The sequence below is a fragment of the Heteronotia binoei genome, chromosome 4 (assembly GCF_032191835.1).
Source record: "Heteronotia binoei isolate CCM8104 ecotype False Entrance Well chromosome 4, APGP_CSIRO_Hbin_v1, whole genome shotgun sequence".
Taxonomy (NCBI): domain Eukaryota; kingdom Metazoa; phylum Chordata; class Lepidosauria; order Squamata; family Gekkonidae; genus Heteronotia; species Heteronotia binoei.
Window position 1 is genome coordinate 23,980,149 of NC_083226.1, and position 26,605 is coordinate 24,006,753.

Consider the following 26,605-nt stretch of genomic DNA (forward strand, 5'->3'; position numbering starts at 1 on the left):
CATAAGCCAAAAGAATCTTGGCTGATCGCTGGCTGAGTCAGTTTGGTGTAAAGGTTAAGTGCGTGGACTCTTACCTGGAAGAACCGGGTTTGATTCCACCCCCCTTCACTTGCAGCTGCTGGAATGGCCATGGGTCAGCCATAGTTCTCACAGAGCTGCCCTTGAAAGGACAGCTTCTGTGATAGCTCTCTCAGTCCCACCTACCTCACAGGGTGTCTGTTGCGGGGGGGAGGAAGATAAAGGAAATTGTGGCCGCTCTCTGAGATTCAGAGTGGAGGGTGGGATATAAATCCAGTATCATCATCATCATCCTCAGAGATCTAAAACCTGTGCAGAACTCAATACCCAATGTTGAACGATGAACAGGCTTCCAGTGCTGCAGAAGCGCAGCCCCACAATGCTTTATTCGTTACCTCTCACCCAAAGAAATATGTTAATGGCCAAATGCTCACCTGTCCATGATTTCCTTTCTGATCCTTTTGTGCCAGAAGTTAACAACTGGAGGCACCACGAACCCAATTCAGCCTCCCTGAGCCTACCCTGACCCAAGTGCCAATCGAGAAATTAGAAAATCTTTGCGCTGGGCAGGTGGTGGGAGACTGAAGCCTCATTCCTGTCCCAAAGCAGTCCTCCAGGGAATTCTGCATTTATCCATCCACACAAGGGAACAATATCTCTGTCAATTTATACCCTCCCACTGCATATAAAAGAGCCCCGTGGAACAGAGTGGCAAGCTACAGTACTGCAGTCCAAGCTCTGCTCACGACCTGAATTTGATCCCGGCGAAAGCTGGGTTCAGGAAGCTGGCTCAAGGTTGACTCAGCTTTCCATTCTTCCAAGGGTGGTCAAATGAGTACCCAGCTTGCTGGGGTTAAAGTGGAGATGACTGGGGAAGGCAATGGCAAACCACCCCGTAAAAAAAGTCTGCCGTGATGCAACATCACCCCAGAGTCGGAAACGACTGGTGCTTGCACAGGGGACTACCTTTACCTTTTACTGCATATAACCTTCCTTTCCCTCAGTGTTGTTTCCCATGGTTTGTGGATTCCCCACCCCTGCCCCAAAACAACACTTTGTGGACTTTGGTAGGATACAGTGGGAAAGTTCTGGACTGCTGTGTCTACAGACGGCTGGAAGGAGCTGGACAATAAGGAGCGCTTCTGCAACACTAAACAGCAGCCTGGGACATACCTGCGGGCAACTCCCTGAACCTGAGGTACTCCATCGAGCGTGTGGTCACCAGGGGTTTCTGAGGATAATACAGGACGTGGGCGAGGGTGTCCATACGGACGTGGAAATTGGTAATGTAAACTCCCATAGCCTGTTTGCCCATAGCGGACTGGTATGTATTCCTGGGAGACTGTAAAAGTCAAGAGAAAAGGGGGGGGGGGGTTAAGGAGAATAAATGTCTATTTTAACAGAGAGACCAGGCCAGACAGGCCTCTGAACATATGAACATATGAACATATATATGAACATATGAAGCTGCCTTATACTGAATCAGACACTTGGTCCATCAAAGTCAGTATTGTCTTCTCAGACTGGCAGCGGCTCTCCAGGGTCTCAAGCTGAGGTTTTTCACACCTATTTGCCTGGACCCTTTTTTGGAGATGCCGGGGATTGAACCTGGGACTTTCTGCTTCCCAAGCAGATGCTCTACTACTGAGCCACCGTCCCTCCCCTCCAGCCATGAGCCTGATACACCAATTGCAAAGCAAGTCCTACAGACCTGATTGTGATCAGGGAACGGGATGATCGACGCGCAGACGCCTAGGATCATGGACGGATGGATCTCGCAGTGCGTGTAGGTCGAGCAATAAGCAACACCCTTCTCCTGCAAGTCATCTGGCGTCATGGCCAGCATCACGGTCTCTTCTTCGAGGGTGTCGATGTACTCCACTACGCCGCTGGCCACCAGATCCTGCCAGCTGAACAAAGGGCCTTGCTTAACTGAGTTGAAAAAAACTACTCGTTATCAAAAACAGACCCAGCCCATTTGAAGATCTTACTGTCTTTTGCTTTGTAGAGGTAGCAGAGTTCTATGAAGACTGACTACATGAGGGTCTTTCGCAAATGAAAAGCAGAGATGAGCATCGCCTGAATTTTCTACATCTACTCCTGAGCCTTTTGGCTACCGGCCATCTCTTTAGCAAGAGCCTATAGGGGTGTCAAACTCGTTTCGTATGAGGGCCGGATCTGACATAAATGAGACCTTGTTGGGCCAGACCATGTGTGCCATAAAATGTAATACCAGGTAATGGAGAAATAAACTTTATAAAGGACACAGATAAACACAATTTTGTATCTCTCCTGTGGGGTTGAAGGGACTGGGCAAAGGAAGCTCTGGCTCTTTCCCTCCCTCCCCAGGGGACCAGGAGGAGGAAGAGCCTCAGCCAATAGAAAGAAAAGAGGCTTTGCTCAGTAACTCTCCTCTGCAACTGAGAGAGCCTGGCAAAGCAAGCTCTTCCTGCCCCCCCCCCTTCTTCCCCAAGGGAGGACACTCAGCCAATGGAAAAAATAGAGACTTTGCTCTTTAGCTGCTGTACAACTGAGAAATCCTGGCAAAGCAAGCTGTGACACAGAAGGAAGCAAGAAAGAGGGAGAAGAAAGCAGACTTGCTAGTGGGTCTGAAAGGAACCCTCCAAGAGTCTAACCTGTCCCCATGGCTGCATGTTTGACACCCTTGGCCTACATGATTTCTCACACCCAGCTGCACGTAAGACCTGTGAATTGGAGCTCTGGTGTTAGAAAAGAACAGGGCATCTCCGATTCTCCTGTGGCTTCCATGCTCTCCATCTCTCTGCAACAGTTACAAGAGCACCACATCCATCCAGGCTGCTATGCTAAACCTGTGCTGCAAGAAAAGAGCTTCTATTCCTCCCTAGGATTCAATCATTCCTGCTGGGCCAGTTGGTCTTTCCTACATAACACGCCTATCACATGTTTGGAAATCACCTCTGTGGCCAGCCTCCTCTTCCGCAGCACAGCCAAGACCCTTGGCCAATCCTCTCCTCCGGAAAGCACAAAGCCCCTAGGGTACGTCACCTTGACCTGATACCCTCGGAAGTCACTCTAGAAAATCTAGAAGCACACATCCTTATAGAAGTACTTCATAACCCCATCCACTGTGTGAAAAATTTGGTGGGTGACAAGAGATGCCACTGAACATTAGTCCAGGGCAGTATTCCCTCTAAGCTGAGTTAGCATGAGCTAGCTCAGAGATTTTTAGCCTCCAGCTCACACATTTTTGTCTTAGCTCCGAAAGGATGACCCCAGACCACACTAATTTATGCAGTAGCTCACAGCTTTAATGCCGGTAGCTCACAACTTTAATGCCGGTAGCGCACAAAGTAGAATTTTTGCTCACAAGACCCTGCAGCTTAGAGGGTACATTGGTCCAGGGGGCATTGCCACCGTTAAAATCGCACACAATGTTTTGCCATCCTTGCTACGAAAAAAGATAGGAAAGAGTCATGTACACGTAACTCCGGAAGAAAATTAGAGGTTTTCTACCTGTAGTTGTTATATTCCCGCTCTTTCAGTTGGTCGATGTGCCTCTTCTTCAGCAGCAGCTTCTGTTTTTCCACAATCAGAAGGGGGCGGCAAATCCTGCCGGCATCAGTATAGATGCGGATTTCTCGCTCCCTGATGTCCCTGATCATGGACACCTGCGTGCACAAACGACACACTCAGAAACAGCGGAGAGCCATTTCCTAAGGGTGAGTGCTTACCGCATGCAACAAACAATGCTTTTTTTAAAAAAAAAAAAGCAAGGCATTTTAAATCCAATTTTTAGCACAGATCTGGCCCAACTATCCCCAAGCCTAGCCATATAACAGTCCCTGGGTCTCAGGCCAAATGTACATATGGCACACCACTTTGTAAAGCCAGAGTCATGACCCAATATTTACCTCTGACACAATAATGTCCATCTGACGCCGCAGTTTCCTCAGTGTGTTCATGAGCTGCTCTGGGTCTTTGTGTATCCCAACCCAGCAGCCATTCACAAAGATCTTTGTGGCACTTCAGGTAGGGGAGGAAAAAAAAATGAAAAGGTTAGGCAAATGTTCTACTGGTATGAAGCCACACAAAAGAACTCTTATTCCAATTTCCTTGTGCACGTACTCCGCAATGGCAGCTGGAGAGATTTCTTCCAGGTTTTCCATACTCCACTCTTCCAAAAATTCCAGAATGGGGGAGGGCTGGGACCCCACAGAGATGTAGGCCATCAGAGCAAGGTTCTTCACGAGCCCTACAGCATGACCCTGGGGACACACAGAATTGCTTTTTAACCTCAGCTTTTCCTCATGATCGTGTACCTGGCAAGTGCTGGTTAACAACATTATGCATGGGATGACGAAGGAAGAGAAAGAAGTTCCTTTCTCTCTTCCTCGCAATACAAAACTGAGTTGTGGGCACGCAATTAAATTGAGCGGTAGGCTTAGAAGGAAGTACTCCTTCACCCAAAGAGTAACTAACACGTGGAAAACTCACTACTGCAGGAAGCGGTGGCAGCTACAAGCACAGAGAGGATTGGATAAACATATGGAGTAGAGGTCCATCAGTGGCTACTAGCCACAAGGTGCAGATGGAACACTGTCTGAGGCAGTGATGCTCTGAACTCTTGGTGCTTGATGGGCAACAGTGGGAGGGCTTCTGGAGTTCTGGCCCCACTGGCGGACCTCCTGATAGCACCTGGGTTTTGGGCACTGTATGACGCAGTGTTCGGATTGCATGGCCTAGTCCAACACGGCTTCTCTTATGTTCTTCTATCCGTTTATGTCAGGACAAGATTGTTCACTGCAGAGGTTTTCAGACTTTCCAGGTTCAAGAAAGCCACAGCTGGACCTATGCACGGAGAGGCAGCCGACTAGTGGCTACTAACCATAATGGGGGAAAGGCAGCAAACAGTGAAAAAAGGAGGAAATAAAACCCTGAACACCATTGCTAGTAGGCATCGTAAGGGGAAGGCTTTGGTCACAAGGCTGCCCTATTTAAAAGGGCTTTTGTGAACAGGTAACCAAACAGAAGTACTTTCAAGCTGTAAATACTTCTATATGGTTATGTGTGTTTCTAACTACTGCAGTGCCAGTGCTTACTGGTTTCTGTAAGCTGCCTTGGGATATCCCCACCCCCACCTTGGTGGCAGGACAGGCAGGACGTAACTATATTAATCAACAAAAACATAACCCGATTTGTGCATTACCTCTGGAGTCTCGGCAGGACAGACCATTCCCCACAAAGTGTTGTGCAGCTGCCTGGGCTTGGCTAGTTTTCCGTCTCGACCGATGGGGGAATTCAGGCGGCGTAAATGGGAAAGCGTGGATGCAAACGTCAGGCGGTTCAATACCTTGGAGGAATGCAACGAGTCATGTTTGAAGCCAGCTCATGTGACAGGCAGTACAGAACTTTCATCTCCTGAACGTAATCAAGATTTACTTATCCAGCGGACTCAATCGCGGAATATCCTACCATCCTTCTGTACTCATTTACAGCATTTGTCATGGATCATTTAGTACAAAGTGCGTTATTACAGTACAAAAGTTCCCAGAAATGACCTAAGGTTGCAGCTTTCAAACAAGCATATATTTCAGTTATGATTGGGAGATCACTAAGAGCAGGGGGTAAACCTAAGGAGCTTTAGAAGAAGATGATATTGGATTTATATCCTGCCCTACACTCTGAATCTCAGAGTGGTCACAATCTCCTTTATCTCCTCCCCCTCCCACAACAGACACCCTGTGAGATGGGTGGGGCTGAGAGAACTCTCCCAGAAGCTGCCCTTTCAAGGACAACTCTTGCAAGAGCTATGGCTGACCCAAGGCCGTTCCAGCAGCTGAAAGTGGAGGAGTGGGGAATCAAACCCGGTTCTCCCAGATAAGAGTCTGCACACTTAACCGCTACATCAGACTGGCTCTCAAACACACCCCATGAATTCTATTAAACTTGTTAGCTCATTTAAAGATCGATGATGAAAACTCACAAAGATGGAAGGGAAACTCAGCAAAGTTTGCAGGCATTAATAAAATAAATCCAAAAGATGCTTGGAATTCTACAGTAGCTTCAGCCAGCCAGCCTCAAGCTTGGGCTACACGACTCAAGATCAGAAAGAGATGCTGCAAAACTAAGGAGCCCTGCTGTGCAGAAATCTCCCCATGGCCTGCTGCCCTCATAACCTTGGCAAAGCCTGCTGAGCTCCTGCAATGTCATGCCGGGCTCATGTTCAATTCTGCGGGGAAAGGCAGAGTCACAGGGCTGAAAGAGTGCAGCTGCTTAGCAGGGAAGAAAAAGACCACGGGGAAGGGGGCCTCCGAGGAATTGGCCAAGGAAGAGAGAGGCCAGTGGCTGAGGCCCTGAGAAGGGGAGCGCAAGCAAAAGAAACACAGGAAGCCATGGGTACAGAGCTGGGAGGGGCCCTGGTGGCAGTAAATTTGGGAAAGGAGAGATGAAAAATCCTCCAGCAAGGTCAGGGTATGTATCGTAGCCAGGAAATAGCAGGCCAGCTTTTTGAGAGCAGGGAGATCTGGAGGAATTGCACATTGTGAGTTTACCCCAAAGGTGGCCAAACTGTGGCTTGGGAGCCACATGTGGCTCTTTCACACATATTGTATGGTTCTCAAAGCCACATCAGCCAACCTGGAGAAGGCATTTCTCTCTATAAATAACGCCTCCAAGCCAAGCCAGCTGGCAGCTTGGAGAAGGCATTTAAAGTTGCTTTCTTTCCACCTCTCCCTCCCTCCTTTCCCCATCTATTTGCTTTCCTTCCTTCCTGTCTTGCAGGATGTTCATGTCTTGCAGCTCTCAAACATGAAACATCTGACATTTATTCTACGTGGCTCTAATGTTAAGCAAGTTTGGCCACCCCTGCTTTAACCTGTAAGCCAGATGGAAGCTGGGCTTGAGTAACACTGGAGAATGGGTTCCCCTGGAAGTCAATAAAATGGCAGAACTCCAATTCGCTGCATGCAACCCAGGGGAACAAGGGCTCCGAGAGTGTGGGCGAATGCCTACCTGAGACACCCCAGCTCTGGCCTGGTGAGCCTTCTTCTGGTCCCCCCAGTTCCCTGTAGCCAATGAGTACTTCAAACCGTCTGATATTATCCGGGTTTTGATTGCCAGCTCCAAGTTAAAATCTTTTCCCTGGTCGATAAATTTCTGCGCATATATTCTCACTTCTTTCAGCAGGTTCTTAAACATCCTGTTCAGCAAGAAATCGGAAAATTTAAACATCCTGGAGACGGAAGTAGCTTTCCATCTCCCCACAGAAAACTTATTGGAACATTGTGAACACTGAAGCCTCCATCCAGAGGAGTTATTCCTACTTAATATTCTACCTCTTCCAATGGATTCATCTTCTCAGGATTGGTGCTTGAGAAATTGGTTATCACTGCAAGATATGGTTTAATGTTCTACCGACACATACCAAGTCAGTGGGGGTGGATTCCATGGATCCATCCTGCTTGAAGCGTCTTCCTCCACCAGAGGAAACTGCCTGGGCTATTAGAATGGATCCAGAAGACCCAATGCAGTATTATTGTAAATTATTGTAAATATTGTAAGTTATTGTAAATATAAAGTACATCAAGCATATTAAGTAAAGGCAAACGCAGTCTCCCAATCACCGGCTTGTACCCAATGAAATCTGCACGCGGAGAGGAACTTTCCCACCTCCATCTCCAAATGCAGCTCAGTGCGCCCTTTCAAATAATTTGTTCCTGAGAGCTAACAGACTCTCTTGAACAGTATAGGAAGCAAAGCATGTGAGCGGCAGGGAGAGGAAATCTGGGGGGGGGGGGGGAACCCTGACCTTCCTCATCCAAGGACAAATATGCCCTTCCGTCACTGCATCAAGTTGGCAGGATACAAGCCATTACTGCTTCAGGAACAACTCGCAATCCAGCCTGGATGTTCAACAGCCTAGAAAAGCTCTCCAGTCCTGCTCCATGCTCATTTTCCCTCCCTGCACAGAAAATGAATTAAGGCTGCTAAACACAGCATCTCCCCAGCTGGAACCTGAAAGCAAGGGGAGTTGGGTTACGGTCAAGGGGGATGCCATGGTCCAGTGATGACTGTGCAGATCACTTCACCCGGATTTTTCTCCCATGAGGAGGAAGGCTTGTCATAATGTGCATTAGCCTGAATATTCCCAGCAGGAATGATCCCAGCACTACTGAGAACAAATAAAAAGACTGCTGTTTAGCCTTTGGAGTACCAACACTCAAGCTACAGGAACTTAACACAATCCTCACAAGATATGCTCACCCCAGAATCACCTCCCTTTTCTACATTTCTCACACTTGTGGACCATGAAGATTTTTCATACCAACCACAGCTGGAGTTGGATCTAAGAAAGCTTAGATGAAAGCAGACCTTTTGGCACACAAACAGCTTGAGTAAATCACACGAACGCATGAATCTGCCTCATAATGAATCAGACCCTTAGTCCATCTAGATCAGTACTGTATACTCAGACTGGCAGCAGCTCTCCAGGGACTCAGGCAAAGGTCTTTCCCATCACCTTTTAAATGAAGATGCCGGGGACTGAACCTCATACCTTCTGCATACTAAGCAGGATAGCCTACCACTCAGCCATGGCCCTTCCCTGCAGGGATGTGTCACACTCACCCTCTGAAGAGGAAGGCAAGCAGTGGCCCTGCCAGGTCCAGACGCTTGTTGCCATAGTGATCTCTGTCGTCCAGCTCCCTTCTTCCCAACGCAGCCAGGAGCAGCCTATGAACCATGTACCTTACCAGAGATAAGCAGTTTAGTGAGTGACAAATGGACATGTAGGCTAGCAAAACATATACATTAGAACATCCCAATGGGTCAACCATAGCTCTGGCAGAGGTTGTCCTTGAAAGGGGAGCTGCTGTGAGAGCCCTCTTAGCCCCACCCACCTCATAGGGTGTCTGTTGTGAGGGAGGAAGGTAAAGGAGATTGTGAGCCGCTCTGAGACTCTTCGGAGTGGAGGGTGGGATATAAATCCAATATCATCTTCTTCTTCTTGAAATGGCAGCAGTCTTCAAGGCCCGAATGTCATGGGACACTCCTCAAAACCCAGGGTCCTTAAATCCCCATGCTCAAGGAAAAAGGAAGCATAAATAGACCTGAATATTTAACAGCTAAAGGTGCCCCACTACACTCAATAGGCCACCAGGGGCTATAAGACAGTCTCTTGAAAGCTAGTGGGGAAATCCTAGGTATGCCAAAAAATCTGGGGCATTCTTATGTGTTCCTGGGGATGCAGCTCTCCTAAAAAGGAGGCAGTGACATCTTGGGATGTGCCAAGTTTGCAGAGGAGAAAAAGGCCTTGGCATTCAAAAGCAACCAGAATGGCACCTGAAAATGGCGACAGCACAAGGAAGAGGCAAAAGGGAGCAAGGAGGGAAAAGCAAGAAGTAGCCGGAAGAAACACATCCACTTTCCTTGACATTTATTTTGGACTGCAAGTTCCTTGGTTGTAATTGTTTTTGGTTTTTTATCTGCTGAATCTCTGAAGTGCCATATACTCATCAAATTGCACCATATCAAAATAAAGGAGAAATGCTGATCTAGCCAAGGGATGGAGTAACAGTGTTAATTTTTTTTTTTTTAGATCAGCATATTGCTGACTTGAAACAATTTTTCCTGCCAGCTGTAACAAACCTATGTTCTGTTCTTGCCAAGGTTTGCATTCCTCTAGCCCGCCTCTAATCAGGCAACGCTAGATCTCATCCAATTCTCAGTGCCATTTGCAGCACAGTGTGGGGACAGACAGATCAACATTCTTCTGACTGCTCATCACACCAAGAAGGGAGAGTCTGAACTGTTCCAGAGCTTTGCTGGAAGTCCTATGCAGCTCAGGCCCTTCGGTTTAGGCCATTCTTCAAACACTTGAAAGTTACACTTTGTTCATGTAATGGCTTTTAAAAAAAAAATCAGCCAGCATATATGGTCCAATTAGGCTCCAGTTCTTAACTATGTCTGTTTTTTTGAACAGGATGAGGTCTTTTTATTCATGCTGTTCAAATTAATCTTACCCATTAATCTAATACACGACCTGTCAAACTGTGGCTCTTTTACACATATTGTGTGGCTCTTGGAGCTCCCACTGCCCCATTGGCTGGCTTGGAGGAAGGCATTTGTCTCTCTAAATCACTTCTCCAAGACAAGCCAACCTGTAGCTTAGGGCAGGGGTCCCCAACCCCTGGTCCATGGACCAGTACTGCTCCGTGGCCTGTTAGCAACTGGCCCGTGAGTTGTATAATTTAATTATATATTACAATGTAGTAATAATAATAATAAGTCAACATTGGATTTATACCCTGCCCTCCACTCCAAATCTCAAAGTGGCTCACAATCTTCTTAATCTTCCTCCCCCACAACGGGCACCCTCTGAGGTAGGTAGGGGTGAGAGAGCTCTTATAGCAGCTGCCCTTTTAAGGACAGCTCTGCGAGAGCTATGGCTGACCCAAGGCCATTCCAGCAGCTGCAAGTGAAGGAGTGGGAAATCAAACCCAGTTCTCCCAGATAAGAATCCGCACACTTAACCACCACACCAAAATAAAGTGCACAATTATATCATCCCGAAACCATTCCCTCTGCCCCAGTCCATGGATAAATTGTCTTCCACAAAACTGGTCCCTGGTGCCAAAAAGGTTGGGGACCACTGGCTTAGGGAATGCATTTAAAGTTAGTTGCTTTCTTTCCTCACCTATTTGCCTTCATTCCTTTTCTTTCTGTCTTTCAGCTCTCAAAACATCTGATGTTTATTCTACATGGCTCTTACATTAAGCAAGTTTGGCCAACCCTGATCTAATACATAAATTATCTTGGAAAATAGCAATATGGCTTTTAATAATACATATTATTATGTCAAGAAAACAGTAAATCACATGCCAGCTACCACCATGGAACAATCCCACACACAAAGAAAACCCTAACAGGCCCCAGAATACTGAGACTTGAATCCAAAACACATGAAAAGTATCCATGCCAAGAATTTTCTGGCCTTTGTGCTGCACTCCCATTCCCACCCCCACCCCACCCCCCACACAGGAGCTGGTGCTAGGGGTTGGAGATTCAGATGAAAGGTATGGGATGGGACACTTTGCCCTCAAGCTTCCTACCCAACAGTGACTGAAGTTAACAATAAACACTATGTGAATAAATATGAAATAAAAAAAAATGTTTTCTACTGTCAACCAGTTTCAAGACTGTCATACTATTCCAAATCATGCCAAACTATTTACATTGCTAAGTGCTATGCGTCGTTACATACCCGAGAAAATAAGCCTTTTTGGTTTCACAGAAGTCGCTGACGCCGACATGTGGAAGCATCTCTTTCTGCAGAACTTCTTTGGCGTACTTGATTCTTTTCTCTTTCGTGACTCCGGGCTTTGCGCCTCTTGAGCCAATGAAGTTCAGTGCGACGTTCTGCTCCTGAATAACGAACGCTTCATCCAAGGAAGGCTTAACCTATCGCATACAGACCAGGCACGTTATCAGTAGACCAGTCACTTGAAGCTGCCTTGTGCCAAGTCAGATCATTTGGTACATCAAGTTCAGTGCCGAGCAGCATCTCACAAAATCAACAGCTGGATCTTTTTAATTGGAAATGCTGGGGACTGAAAGGGGATCTTCTGCATGCAAAGCACTGAGCCACAGCCTTTTATTTAAGCTGCATTATACTGAGCCAGACATTAGCCTATCTAGGGCTTTTTTTGTAGCAGGAACTCCTTTGCATATTGAGCCACACATCCCTGATGTAGCCAATCCTCCAAGAGCTTATAGAGCCCTGTAAGCTCTTGGAGGATTGGCTACATCAGGGGTGTGTGGCCTGATATGCAAAGGAATACAAAAAAAGCCTTGAGCCTACCAAAGGTCAGTATTGTCTCCTCTAACTGGCAGCTGCTCCCCTATGGTCTCAATAAAAAAAAAATCAAATGAATATTTATTAAATAAATTCTATCCAAATACCTGTCTGTATGATTGTTTATTATATAATATAATCATATATAAACATATATTCTCCTAATATTTTCTAAAATATACAATACTTTCTTGCAAAATGCCAATATACCATTATCAAAACAGCAATATTGCCATCCTCTGATGCCAGGGTTTAATGACTCTTCAGCAAGTGCTCTATTCCTGAGCCATTCACTCTCAGAAAAGGATTTGCCAGCATTAATAAATATAGAAAATCATGGATCTCTTGTAAATGTCAGATTAGCTCTTTCCTTTAATATATGTTCCCATAATTTGGACCACTACTGGATGTCCCTTGCAAATTGCTTCTCTTCTGGGATTCTTAATCTTCTCAGAAAGAACTGTGGTTGAGCGAAACAAGATCTACCAAGGGTCTCATCAGGAACTAGGAAACGTTATATTAAGAAGCCATTACAGGAATTAAGTATTCTACCTGATGAAGAGCCATTGAACCCTGGTATCAGAGGACTGCAGTATTAATGGTTTGTTAATGGTATATTGGTATTTTGCAAGTTGCATATTGGTTTCAGAAATATTAGGGAAATATTTGTATGTGTGTAACTCTTACAGTTTCAGGCAGAGGTCTCTCACATCTCCTATTACCTGATTCTTTTAACTACTCTGCCACGGAACCAAATAGCCTCCTGCATCCTGAAAATGGGAGAAATTAGACATTGATCAGAATCCCCATATTGGCTAGTCCAGATCAGCAAGTCATGGTGACTTTGAAATGAGAGACTTCTAAATCTAAGCTTCCCTATAGATACAACTGCCCCACCCGAGTGGTGCTCTGCAAAGAACGGATTTCAAATAAAATTTTGATTTTCCTAAAGCACCTGCAATCAATTCAGCACTGCATTACAGAAGCCACGGGTTTATAAAAATGACACATTGCTCAAACTGAGCCCAAAACACAAGGATCAATGCGTTACCATTTCCATCATCTCAGGATCTTCAAAGTCATAAATTATATGCTCCAGGATGTCTCTGTCGGACACAAAGCCCAATGCACGGAAGACGATAATGATGGGCACCTCCTGCTTGATATATGGCAAAGTTGCCACAATGCGCTGACCTATGGCACTCTTCTTCGCGCCCTGTAAAAGTAAGAAAGAAAAATTTGAATGCAGCTGCCTTACCAAGGCATGCACCCATTAATTTCAAATGCATTGTGATTTTAATGGAAAACCGTGCCTTTGAGAAAAGTCTATTTTCCAAGACTCTTTAAGGATACCAATAAAAACCATTGCTACAATGCCAGTTCTGCCTTTACAATGCCATTCATTACCAGCATGCCAGAGCTACGATAATGTCTAAGCAAAGAAATCTCCCTATCAGGGATCCCCAAACTTTCTGAGCCTTTAGGCACCTTTGAAATTCTGACACAGGATGGTGGGTACCACCTCAAAATGGCTGCCATGGGAGGTGGAGCCTACCACAAAATGCCAAGGGCGTGAGGAATGCTTAGCTGTAGTAGTAACTCTTCAGCTTTCGAGACAAAAGCTCTGTTTAACATGATGCCATTTAAAATAAATATATTATTTAAGAACCCTGTGCTGTGAAGGCAGCTGTTGTCAAAGCAATATCTTTTAAAACCTACACAGTTTATCAGATCCCAAATGGCTGAAGCAGGGAATGGTGGGAAATGGCAAAAAGCAAAGCAAGTGAATAGCCCAATGCCACTTTGCAGGTTGCTTTAAGTTGCCTGAAGAAAGCACTACAGAGAATGTAGAACAGGGGTTCCCAACATGGTGTCCTTGGTTGCCATGACACCCACCAACACTTTCCCAGGTGCCTGTAAAATGAGGGTGGAGCCAAATGGGGCTTCTGTCCAGCAAGGCTTCTGACTAGCTGTGCAGATTAAACAGTTTCCATATGAAATGTTGCAGAGTTACTATTACAGTTCTGTATAGCCACAGTCTGATATTTTGCGGTAGGTTCAGCCTCCTGTGGCAGCCATTTTGTAGTTGCGCCCACCACCAGTATCTGACTTCCAAAGGCACCTGCAGGCATAAAAAGTTCGGGGATCCCAATCTAGAGACCTATGAAAAGTTAAAAGGGCTGCTTTACTAACTATCTCACTCAGAAGCAGCACTGCACCGTGACAAAATTAAAACAAATGTAAACCGTGCATCCCTTTGAAATCAAGCTGAACACAACATGGGGGAGCAAAAAGTCAGAAAGGAGATTAACACTTAAAAGTGCAGATAGCAAAGCAAACCTGTTGCCCTTGGCCAAGGTCAAATCTTTAAGGAAATACTCACCTGCCCACCTCTGGCCAACATGCTCACCCATATGGTACTGGTTGGCCGAGAAGAATTCTCCAAGCAAGACCTACACTCTCCTGTGTAAGCGTATTTGGAATCTTTCTTAGCAAACACATATACTGTGTTTGTAGCCATTTTCTCTTGAGCGATCAGAACCTAGGAAGGGAATACAAGCAAGCATAAACTGTTTATTTTGGAGCTTTGGTGTTAAGACAACATATACGATTTTCTGAAACATACCAAACAACTTATCAGGGGAGAACAGTGCAAAAAATTATGGTACTGCAAGCATGCTGGGTAAACTTGGACAAGGGGATTTGCGTGGCTCTCTACCTTACCTGTGTCCAGCGAAATTAAAAGGAAACAATTACTATGAATGCAACCCAACCAACTACATACCATCGCTGGACTCTTGAAGGAACACATGGGATACAAAAATATCAACTGTGTAAAAGGACTTTCGAATACTATATGTAGAAGAAGTGACACAGGAATAATTTAGATTCTGCTCAGGGGCGGAAACAGCCAACTGATATTGATCGTTAAATTGAAGAAAGCCATAGTAAAAAAAATGCAGGTTGCATTGCATTCCTACGGTAAATTGTAATTTCTACAACAGAACATTATTAGACAAAAGTAACACATCCCAGCTTGTGCATAAACTCCTTTGCTGGGCTCTTGCCTCTCTGTTACGACGTTCACCCTACTAGGCTGTCTCTGTGATCAGGTGATTATTCAGACTGCAACTGGGGAATCCAGACGCTGCAACAAATCATGCTTCGTACCTTCTGTGGTTAACAAACCTGCTACAAAAGCTAACTTGAAATCCCAGTTTCTCAGACCGCCAGCATTCAGACACCCTAACATTGACCATAATTTATTGCAACGTCTGAATGCAGATGCAATAATATGGGAGTGTAGGCTTTACAAAGAAAAGCATGGATTTCAAAACAGGAGAGATACTAATCCAGAGATACTGAAGCAGAGGCAAGAATTCAGCCTTTTAAAGGACAAATTAGAAGAATTAAACAGAGTGCAGTATCATACCAGCTTTTCCAATAGTGAAAAGTGTACCATGAGATATGCACAGACAACTAAATGCACAAAGGGTGGTGATTATACTGAGGAGGGAAACTGGAAGAGAGTGAGCAGAACAGCTGGCAGGATCTCACCTGGAGTGCTATTTCTGTGTTGTTTCATTAAAAGCAAATGGTTTGTTAAACTGATAAAGTCTGACAGCAGGGATCAGAGAACTTTGCCAAAACCTGCACAGTGCACTGGGGAATGCACTGGAGGGGAGGGGGGAGAGCAGGGGTCTACCATGATTATACCCTGCACATAGAAAAGAAGTATATCCATGGTGTCTAACACTCCTGGCAACACTCTTGATATATCCTTTGATGTAACCTTATGAAAATAGACATTAAAAAAAAACAATCAAGCCATTGTGTAGCAAACCCATGAAGTTATTTCTTCATGCATGCTCCTAATCCTTGCCTTTTCTGATCCATTAATGATAAAGTAGCCACCAGGGTCCAGAGGGCATTCGTTCAGCTCGCAAAGATCACGATCGGTAAAGCCGTTGAGCAGGCAGTACGTGGACCGCAGCATGATAGGAATTTTGCCTATGAAGGTCTTCTGGTGCTGCGTCTGCAACTGGTCCTCACCTTCCTTAATGATCGTCTTTGTTATGTCCACATACAATGGAGCAGAGTACCTACGAACAGAAAACACCACACGGCATGTAAGTTTCCAGCATCAGAAAGATATAAATACATCTCACGCTAGACAATTACAAAGTTTTAAAGCGAATGTGCTTTCCCCACTGTACTTTTGCATAGCATATCGCAAGCAACTGAGGCTTCATCAAACACCCTTCTAAGCAGATGTATTTCTTACGTAAGATTTCTCAGCCTGGCTTCATTTGGTGTCATGGGTGAAGGGGCACCATCTCTTTCCCAATGCGTAGGCTTGGAGAGATAAATCTGTTCAAATTTCAGTAGATAACGTGGCTGTAAACAAAACCAAAGCAGGTGGCTTTAATTAGAAAGTTGTTTTGAGAAGTGAAAGCTTTTTCAACCATCCTCATTATCCCATGGCAGGGCTGCTGGTATGCCATCATATTGTGCCAAACAGATAGTGAGCTGCAGTATTCAGTGCCTGAAGCTCTCCATTTCGATATACCCCTTATGAGTGTAAAGCTATCCTTGGCAGCATGTGCCAATTGCTGCAAAAATCTCATAGCCAGAGTGGAGGAAGACTAAGATTCCAAGCTAAGGAAGAAACTTTAACACCCTACCAGGCTCCAAGCTCCTTTACATTATTAGCAAATCAAGAAAAATTACACAAAATAATTATGACCATCTTTTCCATGAACATAATTTAGGTTTTCTTGGCACAGAATCTGAATTGTTCTGGTGCAGAATTTCATTTTTTATGTGTGCAGTACATAAAGGTAAATGTAGTCGCCTGTACAAGCACCAGTCATTTCCGACTCTGGAGTGATACTGCATCACGACATTTTCAAGGCAGACTTTTTACAGGGTGGTTTGCCATTACCTTGAGTCAACCATAGCTCTCGGAGTTGTCTTTGAAAGGGCAGCTGCTGTAAGAGCTCTCTCAGCCCCATGTACCCCACTGTTGTGGGGGGGGGAGGGAAGGTAAAAGAGACTGTGACTGCTCTGAGATTCAGAGTATAGGGTGAAATATAAATCCAATATCATCTTCTTCCCCAGTCATCTATACTTTACCCCAGAAAGCTGGGTACTCATTTTACCGACCTCGGAAGGATGGAAGGCTGAGTCAACACTGAGCCAGCTACTTGAACCCAGCTTCCGCCAGGATCAAACTCAGGTTGTGAGCACAGCTTGGACCGCAGTACGGCAGCTTACCACTCTGTGTCACGGGGCAGTACATATACACCTGCAATCTGCACAGACATAGCCTTTATTTACTTCATTCATACACTGCCGTTCTCCCCAATGAGGACCCAAAGCAACTTACATAATTCTCCTCCATTTTATCTTCACAACAACCCCAAGAGTATGCAACTGGTCCAAGGTCAAGCAGTAAGCTTCCATGGCAGAGTAAGGATTTGAACCTGAGTCTCCCAGATCCGAATCTTGACACTTTAACCACTATGTCACGCTGGGATGGCTTCATCTTACCGGTTCTTCCACTTCTCCGGTCGCGTGCTGAGCTTCTGCTTGCAGGTCGATCGGTGGAGCATCTTCCACAATTCTCTGCACGGACATCTGAATGAACTCATCAAAAGAATCCAACTGCTGGCGAACCAGGCCCTTTTCATCAAAATAGGAGCTTTGACGAACGAGAGAGAAGACGAGGAATGAGAACAGTCCCTCAAAAAGGCATCACTATAGACTTCAAATATTATGAGCAATGTAAAAATACAAGTATTTATCTTCGGTTCTCTTGGGGCAATTCCTGAAATAATTTTCCTACTCATATACATACAAGTGCAGACTGTATTCCGTGCCAACAGACCTGAGGGAGGAAACCGTTTTTGTGGTTTTAAACAGTTTATTGATAACATATGGTTACAATATTTAATTATATCCTTTCTATCTCTAACCCATATGTTATTTTCGATCCCCCCTCCCTCCATTACTAGACTTCCCCCAAAGTTATATATTTAAGTTCAATTATAAAGGTACCCCTAGCCAATCAGAGTTCAATGTCTTTCTCTTCCCATTCATACTAAAAAATTGTCCAATGTCTTTTTACGTTCCACTCTTGCTCTATATATCCTTTAAATTTCTTCCACTCATTTTTAAACAATTCTAAATCATAATCTCTTAAAGTTCTTGTTAACTTATCCATCTCACTCCTGGGAGGAAACCTCTTTTGACAACCCAACGGAATATTTTTCTTGAGACATCTTTTCTCTGCCCTTGGAGGTAAATGTTCAAATACTGTGAGCATGGGCTGGAAGAATCCAATATACATCTCTCATCTTTTAATAACAAGGCTAAGTTTATTTACTCAGGAATACGAAAAAGATTAGTAAGTTTTAAAATGAAAACCTAATGAATCTGCTCCATTTTATATTCCTAATGCATTTTTCTGTGTGACTACATGCATTCAAAGCGCAGCTGACTCATGCAATTCACTGCCACAGGATGCAGGGACGATCACTAGTTTGGCCAGGTTAAAAGAGAAATAGACAATTCATGGCAAGGAGGTCCACCAAGAGTCATGATGACTACTGCGCAGCCTCCATACTCAAAGGCAATAAGTCTGTGAACAACACCTCTGGGAGGTAACAACTGTGAAAAAGTTTTGCCCTCCTTGCCTTGCTTGAGCAAGGTCTTCAGGGGCATCTGCTTGTACTCTGTGAAACAGGATGCTAGACCTGTGACCCAGCAGGGTGTTCTTGTGCACACAGTATGCAGAAGGTCTGCAGAAGAACACAGAAAGTTGTCATATCAAATCTGCTATTGATCTCTCTTGCCCAAGGCAATCTACTATGACAGAGGGCAATTCTCCAAATTCTAGGTGGAATCTCTTCCACCCTTCTGACCCGAGTTCTTTCTTAACTGGAGAAGCTACTAGAGGGCTGAAAGCCAAATATTCACCATGTGCATGAGCCATGGGGGAAAATCAGCCTCTCCTTCAGTTCCTTTTGGAAGGAGGAACCAGGCTATTACGTTAAAAGGCAAGTTAACCTGCTTCTGTGCATTCTGCAAGAGACCTTGCGCATTCCCAACATAAGGCAAGGACTGAGTGGTCTCTCACCCGTAATGGTGGGCAAAAAAGATTCAGATGCAACAGCACTTATTCCAAAAGAACACCAGGGCAAACTGCAGTAGTGCAATAAGAATGGCCACACCCCCATACTAATTTTCATTTGTTCAGACTGTTAAACCACAAGTATCCAAAATGTAACCTGCACAAAGAAATGAGAAAGTTTAGACTTTTAAACCTCTCATTGTAGGGAATGATTTCCAAAGACAAGAACACAGTAATTGCAACCAGCGATGTGGCTTTTCTGGGAAATCTTTCTTCCCAGAAGCTTAAATAAATAACTCAAATATTTAAATAATGGTAGCAAAAGAAAGGAAACACAGCAAGTACATGCACTAAGGGTTGTCCATGCTTCATTTCCCAAATTACTCAACCTAATGTGATTCTTTTGCAGCATGACTGTCCCAGCAAGTATTGAATATATTTACACGCATGGGCAGAAAATATTGCAAAGAAAAATACAGTGCTGACAAATCTGCCCCACATCACTGAATGCAACATACAGCCATCAGTAACATAATATGAATTAAATTCTCTAAATTTAATTCTCTAAAACTACTAAACATTCATAGACAAAAATTCTCCTACTATATTTCGTAAACTGTTATTTGCAACCTTCATTATGTTCTATACTAACCTGTCAACAGTTCAGTTAATAAGTACAGCCACCAAGACAATACTGTGCACCGTCTGACCCAAGTAAAATCCTTTAAGGCTGCAAGCCAGTCAGTGCTGCACAGTGGTTAGAATGTCAGGCTAAGATTGGAAAGACCTGGGTTCAAACCCCCCACTCTGCCACAAAGCTCATAGGGTGATCTTGGGGCAGCCACAGTCCCTCAGCCTAACCCGCCCATGGAATGGTTGTATGGGTAACAGAGAGCCATGCAGGACTTGTTTGTAGCAAGAACTCCTTTGCATATAAGGCCACACCCCATGATGTAGCCAATCCTCCAGGAACTCACAGAGCTCTTATTAAAGGGCCTTCTGTAAACTCTTGGAGTATTGGCTACATCAGGGGGTGTGGCCTAATATGCAAAGGAGTTCCTGCTACAAAAAAAGCCCTGGAGGCGTGTGTGTCAGCTTGAGCTCTCTTGAAGAAGGGAGAGACAGAAATGTAAGAGTGTGAATCCCTTGCACATTTACTTGGGAATTAGTTTCACTGAAGTTATTGGGACTAAATAAACAGAGAGCCTGTTGCACTGGTTATTACAGAAAAGACTATGCATGTGCTTCTCGCTCTCCCCATTGAAATCCATGAGAGTTAAAAGTGCCTTTCTATGGCTAGAAGGAGGGTTGGCAGCCTAGCACTGGCAAGCCCTGGAAGATTTGCAGGGGGGAGGAGAGAGTCTGCAGTATTGACACTGTACCAACAAAGCACTTCCAGCACAGACACAGAAGAGATGCCACCAAATCAGAACAACCTCTAGGACTCACCAAAAATTCTAGAATCCTACAGCATGGCCCTGATGTGTTAACGTCTGGTTTCAAACCAGAAGTGACATCACAGCATCTGTGTGACACCAGTTTCCACCAATCTTTCCCCAATTTTGCTTCAGCTGCTCTGCAGGGCAGCAACAGGATCAGCAGGGCATAAGGCAGGTGGTCTTCCACTATAGCATCCCTAGCTAAAACACATTACCATTACAATCTGGAAACTTACCTAATAACAATCCAACATGCTTCCTGCCATAAGTCTGGAGTGATTTCATCATCATCTTCATCATATTGCATATCTGCCAAAGAAGAGGGAAAAACACACCTTTACTGTTATTTCTTCAGCTCTTACCACAGAGAGACATGCACAATCCACCTTAAAACAGTAACTAAGAACAAGATAAGGCATTCAATAAACAGTGGAATGGCAAATATGCACAGCGAAAAAGTAAAATAATACATACAACAAACAGTGAAACAAACTGCAGTTATGTTCCCTTTATTCAAGAGCCCTCCATTCCATTTGAACTAGAGCAGGGGTAGCCAAACTGAGGCTCGGGAGCCACATGTGGCTCTTTCACACATAACGTGTGCCTCTCGAAGCCCCCACCACCCCACTGGCCAGCTTGGAGAAAGCATTTGTCTCTTTAAATAATTCCTCCAAGTCAAGTCGACTGGCAGCTTGGAGAATGCACTTAAAATTAAAGTTGCTTTCTTTCTACCTCTCTCTCCCTCCCCATCCATTTTCCTTCCTTACTGTCTTGCAGCTCTCAAACATCTAACGTTCATAACTTGCGGCTCTCAAACATCTGACATATATTCTATGTGGCTCTTGCGTTAAGCAGGTTGTTTGGCCACCCCTGAACTAGACCTTTTAATTACTCCCTTTAAAAAAATGCTCTCCTGGGTGTAATGATGCAGAGAGCTTTAACACTCAAACAAAACAAGCACCATTTATAGATTGCTTCTATTAAGCAGCCTGAAGGAGACTTCCCAAACCTGGTCTTTCCAGGCCCAAACACTCCCCCCACCCCCGCCGAGCTAAGAGCCGAGACTCAGAGAGCTCAGGGAGCACCTGGGCCACCGCTTGCCAGAGCTCACCTTCGTCGGCGTCGTACATCTTGGCGAAAATGCCTCAAAGCAAGCCCAGACCCAACGGAGACAAAACAACGACGGCCACTGCTCGTGCAGTCTGCAAGACACTGAGACAAGAGCAAACGTCACGGAGAAGCAAAGCCGCTCAGGAAGCAACTGCGCCTGCGCATAGCTAAGCACTTCCGTTTCCTCTTAACGTTGACCCGTAACACGGAAGTGCTCCCTAGTTTTCTTGACGACGGGGTTCTCTGAGCTTCTAGCCTCAAACTTTTTTCCTTTTGATATTTTGGTATTTTTTTCATGTATCTGCACCTGGAAGCCATGTCGACTTCTGACCAACTTAACCGTTTTTCCTCCTCTCATTCAAAGTAGTATGCACATCTTGTGTCACCGACACCACCGAGAGACCAAGGCCTAGAGCGGCACGACCTGGTCATGGTTGTTCATTTCCGGCTCCCTTTTTATTTTTAGCCCGGAGTTTTGCCGGTCGAGTCAACAACTGGTTAGGATTTGGCTGCTTTGGAGCTGCCTTGTAATGACCCCCCCTCCCTCAAATGTCAATCTTCTGAATACTTTGCAGTAGTCTTATTCCGCCTTTCCTATCTAGGACCAAAGCGGTTTACATAGGGTATTTTTTTTTTTAAGTCAGCGTCTGAAGGTGGGGTCGGTATTTGCATAAGGCTGAAGCCACATATGTATTTATAAAATGTATGTGCCGCCTCTCCAGACTCCAGAGCAGCGGTGGCCAAAGTATGGCTTGAGAGCGGCATATGGCGCTTTCACACATATTGTGTGGCTCTTGAAGCCCCAACCACCTCACTGGCCAGCTTGGAGAAAGCATCTCTCTCTTTAAATCACTTCTCCAAGCCAAGGCAGCCTGCAGCTCAGCGAATGCATTTATAGTTAAAGTTGCTTTCTTTCCACCTCTCTCCTCACTACATTTGTCTTCCTGTCTGTCTTGTGGCTCTCAAACATCTGACATTAATTCTATGTGGCTCTTATGTTAAGCAGGTTTGGCCACCCCTGCTCCAAAGACTTGCGGAGACTTTCAACACATCCTAGGGAAAACTTGACCCTGCCAAGTAAATGTGCTCTGTTCCCATGCTGAGGGTCAGGAACCAAAAGCGAATCATGACTCCCTTGCAGGTGGATTGTAAGGCCAGGAAGGAGGAGTAATCAGGTGAGCTGGAAAAGGAAGCTCTGGGAGGCTTAATGTAAAAATTGGGTTTGCTTCTGCTTTTCTTATTTATTTTTGCCCTCAAAACAGCTGATTCATGGTGATCCCACACTTTTTTTAAGGCAAGAGACGTTCAGAGGTGGTTTGCTATTGCCTGCCTCCCTGCCATGGCCCTGGTATTCCTTAGTGGTCTCCCATCCAAATACTGACCAAAGCCAACACCCTGCTTAGTTTCTGAGAGCTGACCTGATTGGGCTAGTCTGAGCTATCCAGGTTGGGGTTTGCTTTTGCATACATGTGGAAAATGTCTGAAACAAAAACTGTTGCTCAAATACAAACTTTATTCAGTGCTAACTGATGTGAGATTGTTGTGTTTTTTTGGTTGGAGAAGGGTACGCTAGTGTGGAGATTTTTTGCAAGTGTGACCCAAAAGTACGATCAAGTATTAACATGATTCTTGAAAAGAAGAGTGAGGTTAGAAGACAGGGCAGCTTCCACATGAAGTTGTCCTTGCAGCAGTCATTCCCACACAAACGCTCCTGTGTAGACGAGTCAGTCCAGTGTATGACTGTTTACCATATTTTGAAAAGCAAAAAAAAGGATATATTTCCCAACTGTCTATTGCAAACAAGTGATCACTGACAAATCTCATTTTAAATACTTCTACTCTCTCTCTCTCTCTCTCTCTCTCTCTCTCTCGGCTTGGCTTCGCGAACGAAGATTTAAGAAGGGTGCAATAGCCCACGTTTGCTGCAGGCTCGCTGGTGGCTGACAAGACCAATGTGGGACAGGCAGGTCCGGCCACAGCGGCTGCAGGGAAAAGTCTGATTTAGGGTTGGTCCTGTAGCAGTGCGATTCTTCCTCAATCTCCTTTTGTCCTCAAGACCAGCTATGCGTGCGTTCTCAAAGGAAGAGACAGCCTGGTGGATGGTGTGCCTCCATGCTTTGCGATCTGAGGCTAGGTCAGACCACTGGTGATGGTTGATGTGACAGGTGCTAAGGGATTTCTTCAAGGAGTCCTTGTACCTCTTCTTTGGTGCCCCTCTATTTCGATGGCCGGTGGAGAGTTCGCCATACAGGGCAATCTTGGGAAGACGGTGGTTTTCCATCCTAGAAATATGCCCTGCCCAGCGCAGCTGCGTCTTCAACAGCAGTGCCTCAATGCTGGTAACCTCCGCCCTCTTGAGGACTTCAGTGTTGGTCACAAAGTCACTCCAGTGGATGTTGAGGATGGTGCGAAGGCAGCGCTGATGAAAGCGCTCAAGGAGTCGCAGGTGATGACGGTATAAAACCCACGATTCGGAGCCGTAGATGAGGGTTGTCATCACAACCGCTTTGTAAACATTGATCTTTGTGCCTTTTTTCAGATGCTTGTTGCTCCACACTCTTTTGTGCAGTCGGCCAAAGGCACGGTTTGCCTTTGCCAGCCTGTTGTCAATCTCCTTGTCGATCTTGGCATCTGAGGAGATGATGCACCCCAGGTAGCTGAACTGCTGGACTGTCTTCAGAACTGATTCACCCACAGTGATGCAGGGAGGGTGATAATCTTCCTGGGGTGCAGGCTGGTGGAGAACTTCTGTCTTCTTCAGACTAACTTCTAGGCCGAATAGCTTGGCAGCCTCTGCAAAGCAGGACGTCATATGCTGCAGAGCTGATGCCGAGTGGGAGACGAGTGCAGCATCATCAGCAAACAGTAGCTCTCGGATGAGTTTTTCCATTGTCTTGGAGTCTGCCTTTAGTCGCCTCAGGTTGAACAGGCTGCCATCGGTGCGATAGCGGATGTATACACCATCGTCATCATCTAGATCTACTGCGGCTCTTTGAAGCATCATGCTAAAGAAGATCGTAAAGAGAGTTGGCGCGAGAACGCAGCCTTGCTTTACACCTGTGCCTATTGGGAAGGGCTCCGAGAGGTCGTTGCAGTGTCTGACTTGGCCTCGCTGGTCTTCGTGTAGCTGGATGATCATGCTGAGGAACCTTGGGGGACATCCTAAACGTTCCAAGATTTGCCACAGGCCTTTCCTGCTAACGGTATCGAAAGCTTTGGTAAGGTCGACAAAAGTCACATACAGAGCCTTGTTCTGTTCCCTGCATTTCTCTTGGAGCTGCCTGAGAACAAATACCATGTCAGTGGTGCTCCTGTTAGCTCTGAAGCCGCACTGGCTCTCTGGGAGGAGTTCTTCTGCAATGGTGGGCACCAGTCTGTTCAGGAGTATTCTGGCAAGGATTTTGCCTGCGATGGAGAGCAGGGTTATCCCCCGGTAGTTGGAGCAGTCTGACTTTTCCCCTTTGTTCTTGTATAGGGTGATGATGATTGCATCGCGAAAGTCCTGTGGTAATTTGCCTTGTTCCCAGCAGGTGACAAGTACTTTGTGAAGTGAGCTATGTAGTACTGTGCCCCCATGCTTCCAGATCTCTGGTGGAATTCCATCAACTCCCGCTGCCTTGCCACTTTTCAGTTGCTTGATGGCTTTAACAGTCTCTTCTAGGGTGGGGATCTCATCCAACTCTGTTTTCACCGGTTGAAGTGGGGTGAGGTGGATTGCTGAATCTTGAACGACGCGGTTGGCACTGAAGAGAACCTGAAAATACTCCGACCACCGGTTCAGTATGGATGCCTTGTCTGTGAGGAGCACTTGGCCGTCTGCACTATGCAAGGGACTCTGAGCCTGATATGATGGACCATATACTGCCTTCAGGGCTCGTTCTGAATGTCTCGAAGCTTGCGCTGGAGGTTGCTACATGCAGCACGAAAGGTTGCTTTTTTCCCAGGACAGGAGGGCTGAGCAAGATGTGCTTGGTAGGCAGATCTCTTTTTTGCCAGTAATTCTTGGATCTCTTGATTGTTCTCATCAAACCAGTCCTTGTTCTTCCTTGTGGAGAACCCGAGGACTTCTTCAGAGATCTGCAGGACGGTAGTTTTTAGGTGTTCCCAGAGTGCTTCTGGAGAAGGGTCTGTGGGGCAACTGGGGTCCTCAATTCTTGACTGGAGTTTTGCCTGGAAGGCAGCTTTAACTTCGGCTGACTGGAGGCTGCCAACCTGAAACTTCCTCCGAGGGATACCTCCTCTCCTGGGTGTGGGTTTAAAGTGAAGACGGAGATTGCAGCACCCCACCCCCACTTCTACTATATAATCTGTTATAATTGCTACTAACTAGGAATATTTCTAACCTTTCCAGCCCCAAAAGAGGCCGTTTTTAAAAAGAGACCAAAACACACACACACACAAGGACATGTCCTCTAAAAATCTGACATCTGGTAATCCTAGTATATGAAGAAGTGAGTGAGCAGTGGCTCATGAAAGCTCATGCCCATACATTTTGTTAGTCGTTAAGGCGCTACTGGGCCATTCTTGCTCTTTCCTACTGCTGCAATCAGACTATCACAGCTATCCATCTTGACAAGTCATGAATGACTGCTGAAAAATAGAAACAGGCCTTGAATTCAGCAGGAGCTCACAGGAGTGCAGCTTCTGAAATCTGAACCTTTCTGAGTGTTCCCTCTCCTCCTCCCCACCTACCTAACTTGTCTACTGAACAGCAGGTGCAGCTGCGTAACCATCCCTGGATGAGCTCCACCACCTATTTTTCTACAAAATGACCCCTGCCTATATCCAGCAATACATATACAAATCACTGTCATGTGAGATCCCGCAGAGCAGCACCACTACCAAGCAGCCGGCCGTGCTTCTCCAGAAGGGGGAGGATCGGGAAGCGAGGAGGGAAATCCCATCCATCCTCGCCGACTCTATCATCCCCTTCTCGTCTCAGCCTTTCCGTTCAAATGCCCGAAACAAAGCTTCGGCCACGGAGCTGTCAAATCCTAGAGCGGCAACTCCTTAGGCGCCCTCACACCTTCCGCTTGTCACCGGAAGTTCTCGCTGAGCGGCGCCCTCGCG

At 45.6% G+C, this 26,605-nt stretch overlaps 1 protein-coding gene across 1 annotated transcript in view; it reads right to left on the reverse strand.

Annotated features, from left to right (window-relative positions):
- POLR2B (RNA polymerase II subunit B) overlaps positions 1-21,688 on the reverse strand; it is a 32,908-nt gene extending 11,220 nt beyond the window's left edge. Inside the window, exons 1-16 of the mRNA XM_060236934.1 lie at positions 21,537-21,688; positions 20,662-20,734; positions 17,405-17,555; positions 16,137-16,249; positions 15,735-15,954; positions 14,235-14,393; positions 12,903-13,067; positions 11,261-11,457; positions 8,626-8,745; positions 7,012-7,198; positions 5,207-5,350; positions 4,126-4,265; positions 3,912-4,023; positions 3,514-3,668; positions 1,730-1,928; positions 1,192-1,360 (exon numbers count right to left, since the gene is read on the reverse strand). Of these exons, the coding sequence (XP_060092917.1) occupies positions 1,192-1,360; positions 1,730-1,928; positions 3,514-3,668; positions 3,912-4,023; positions 4,126-4,265; positions 5,207-5,350; positions 7,012-7,198; positions 8,626-8,745; positions 11,261-11,457; positions 12,903-13,067; positions 14,235-14,393; positions 15,735-15,954; positions 16,137-16,249; positions 17,405-17,555; positions 20,662-20,734; positions 21,537-21,555 (2,323 nt within the window). The 5' untranslated portion in view covers positions 21,556-21,688. The remainder of the gene's footprint in view (positions 1-1,191; positions 1,361-1,729; positions 1,929-3,513; positions 3,669-3,911; positions 4,024-4,125; positions 4,266-5,206; positions 5,351-7,011; positions 7,199-8,625; positions 8,746-11,260; positions 11,458-12,902; positions 13,068-14,234; positions 14,394-15,734; positions 15,955-16,136; positions 16,250-17,404; positions 17,556-20,661; positions 20,735-21,536) is intronic.
- Between the last annotated feature and the right edge of the window lie 4,917 nt (positions 21,689-26,605).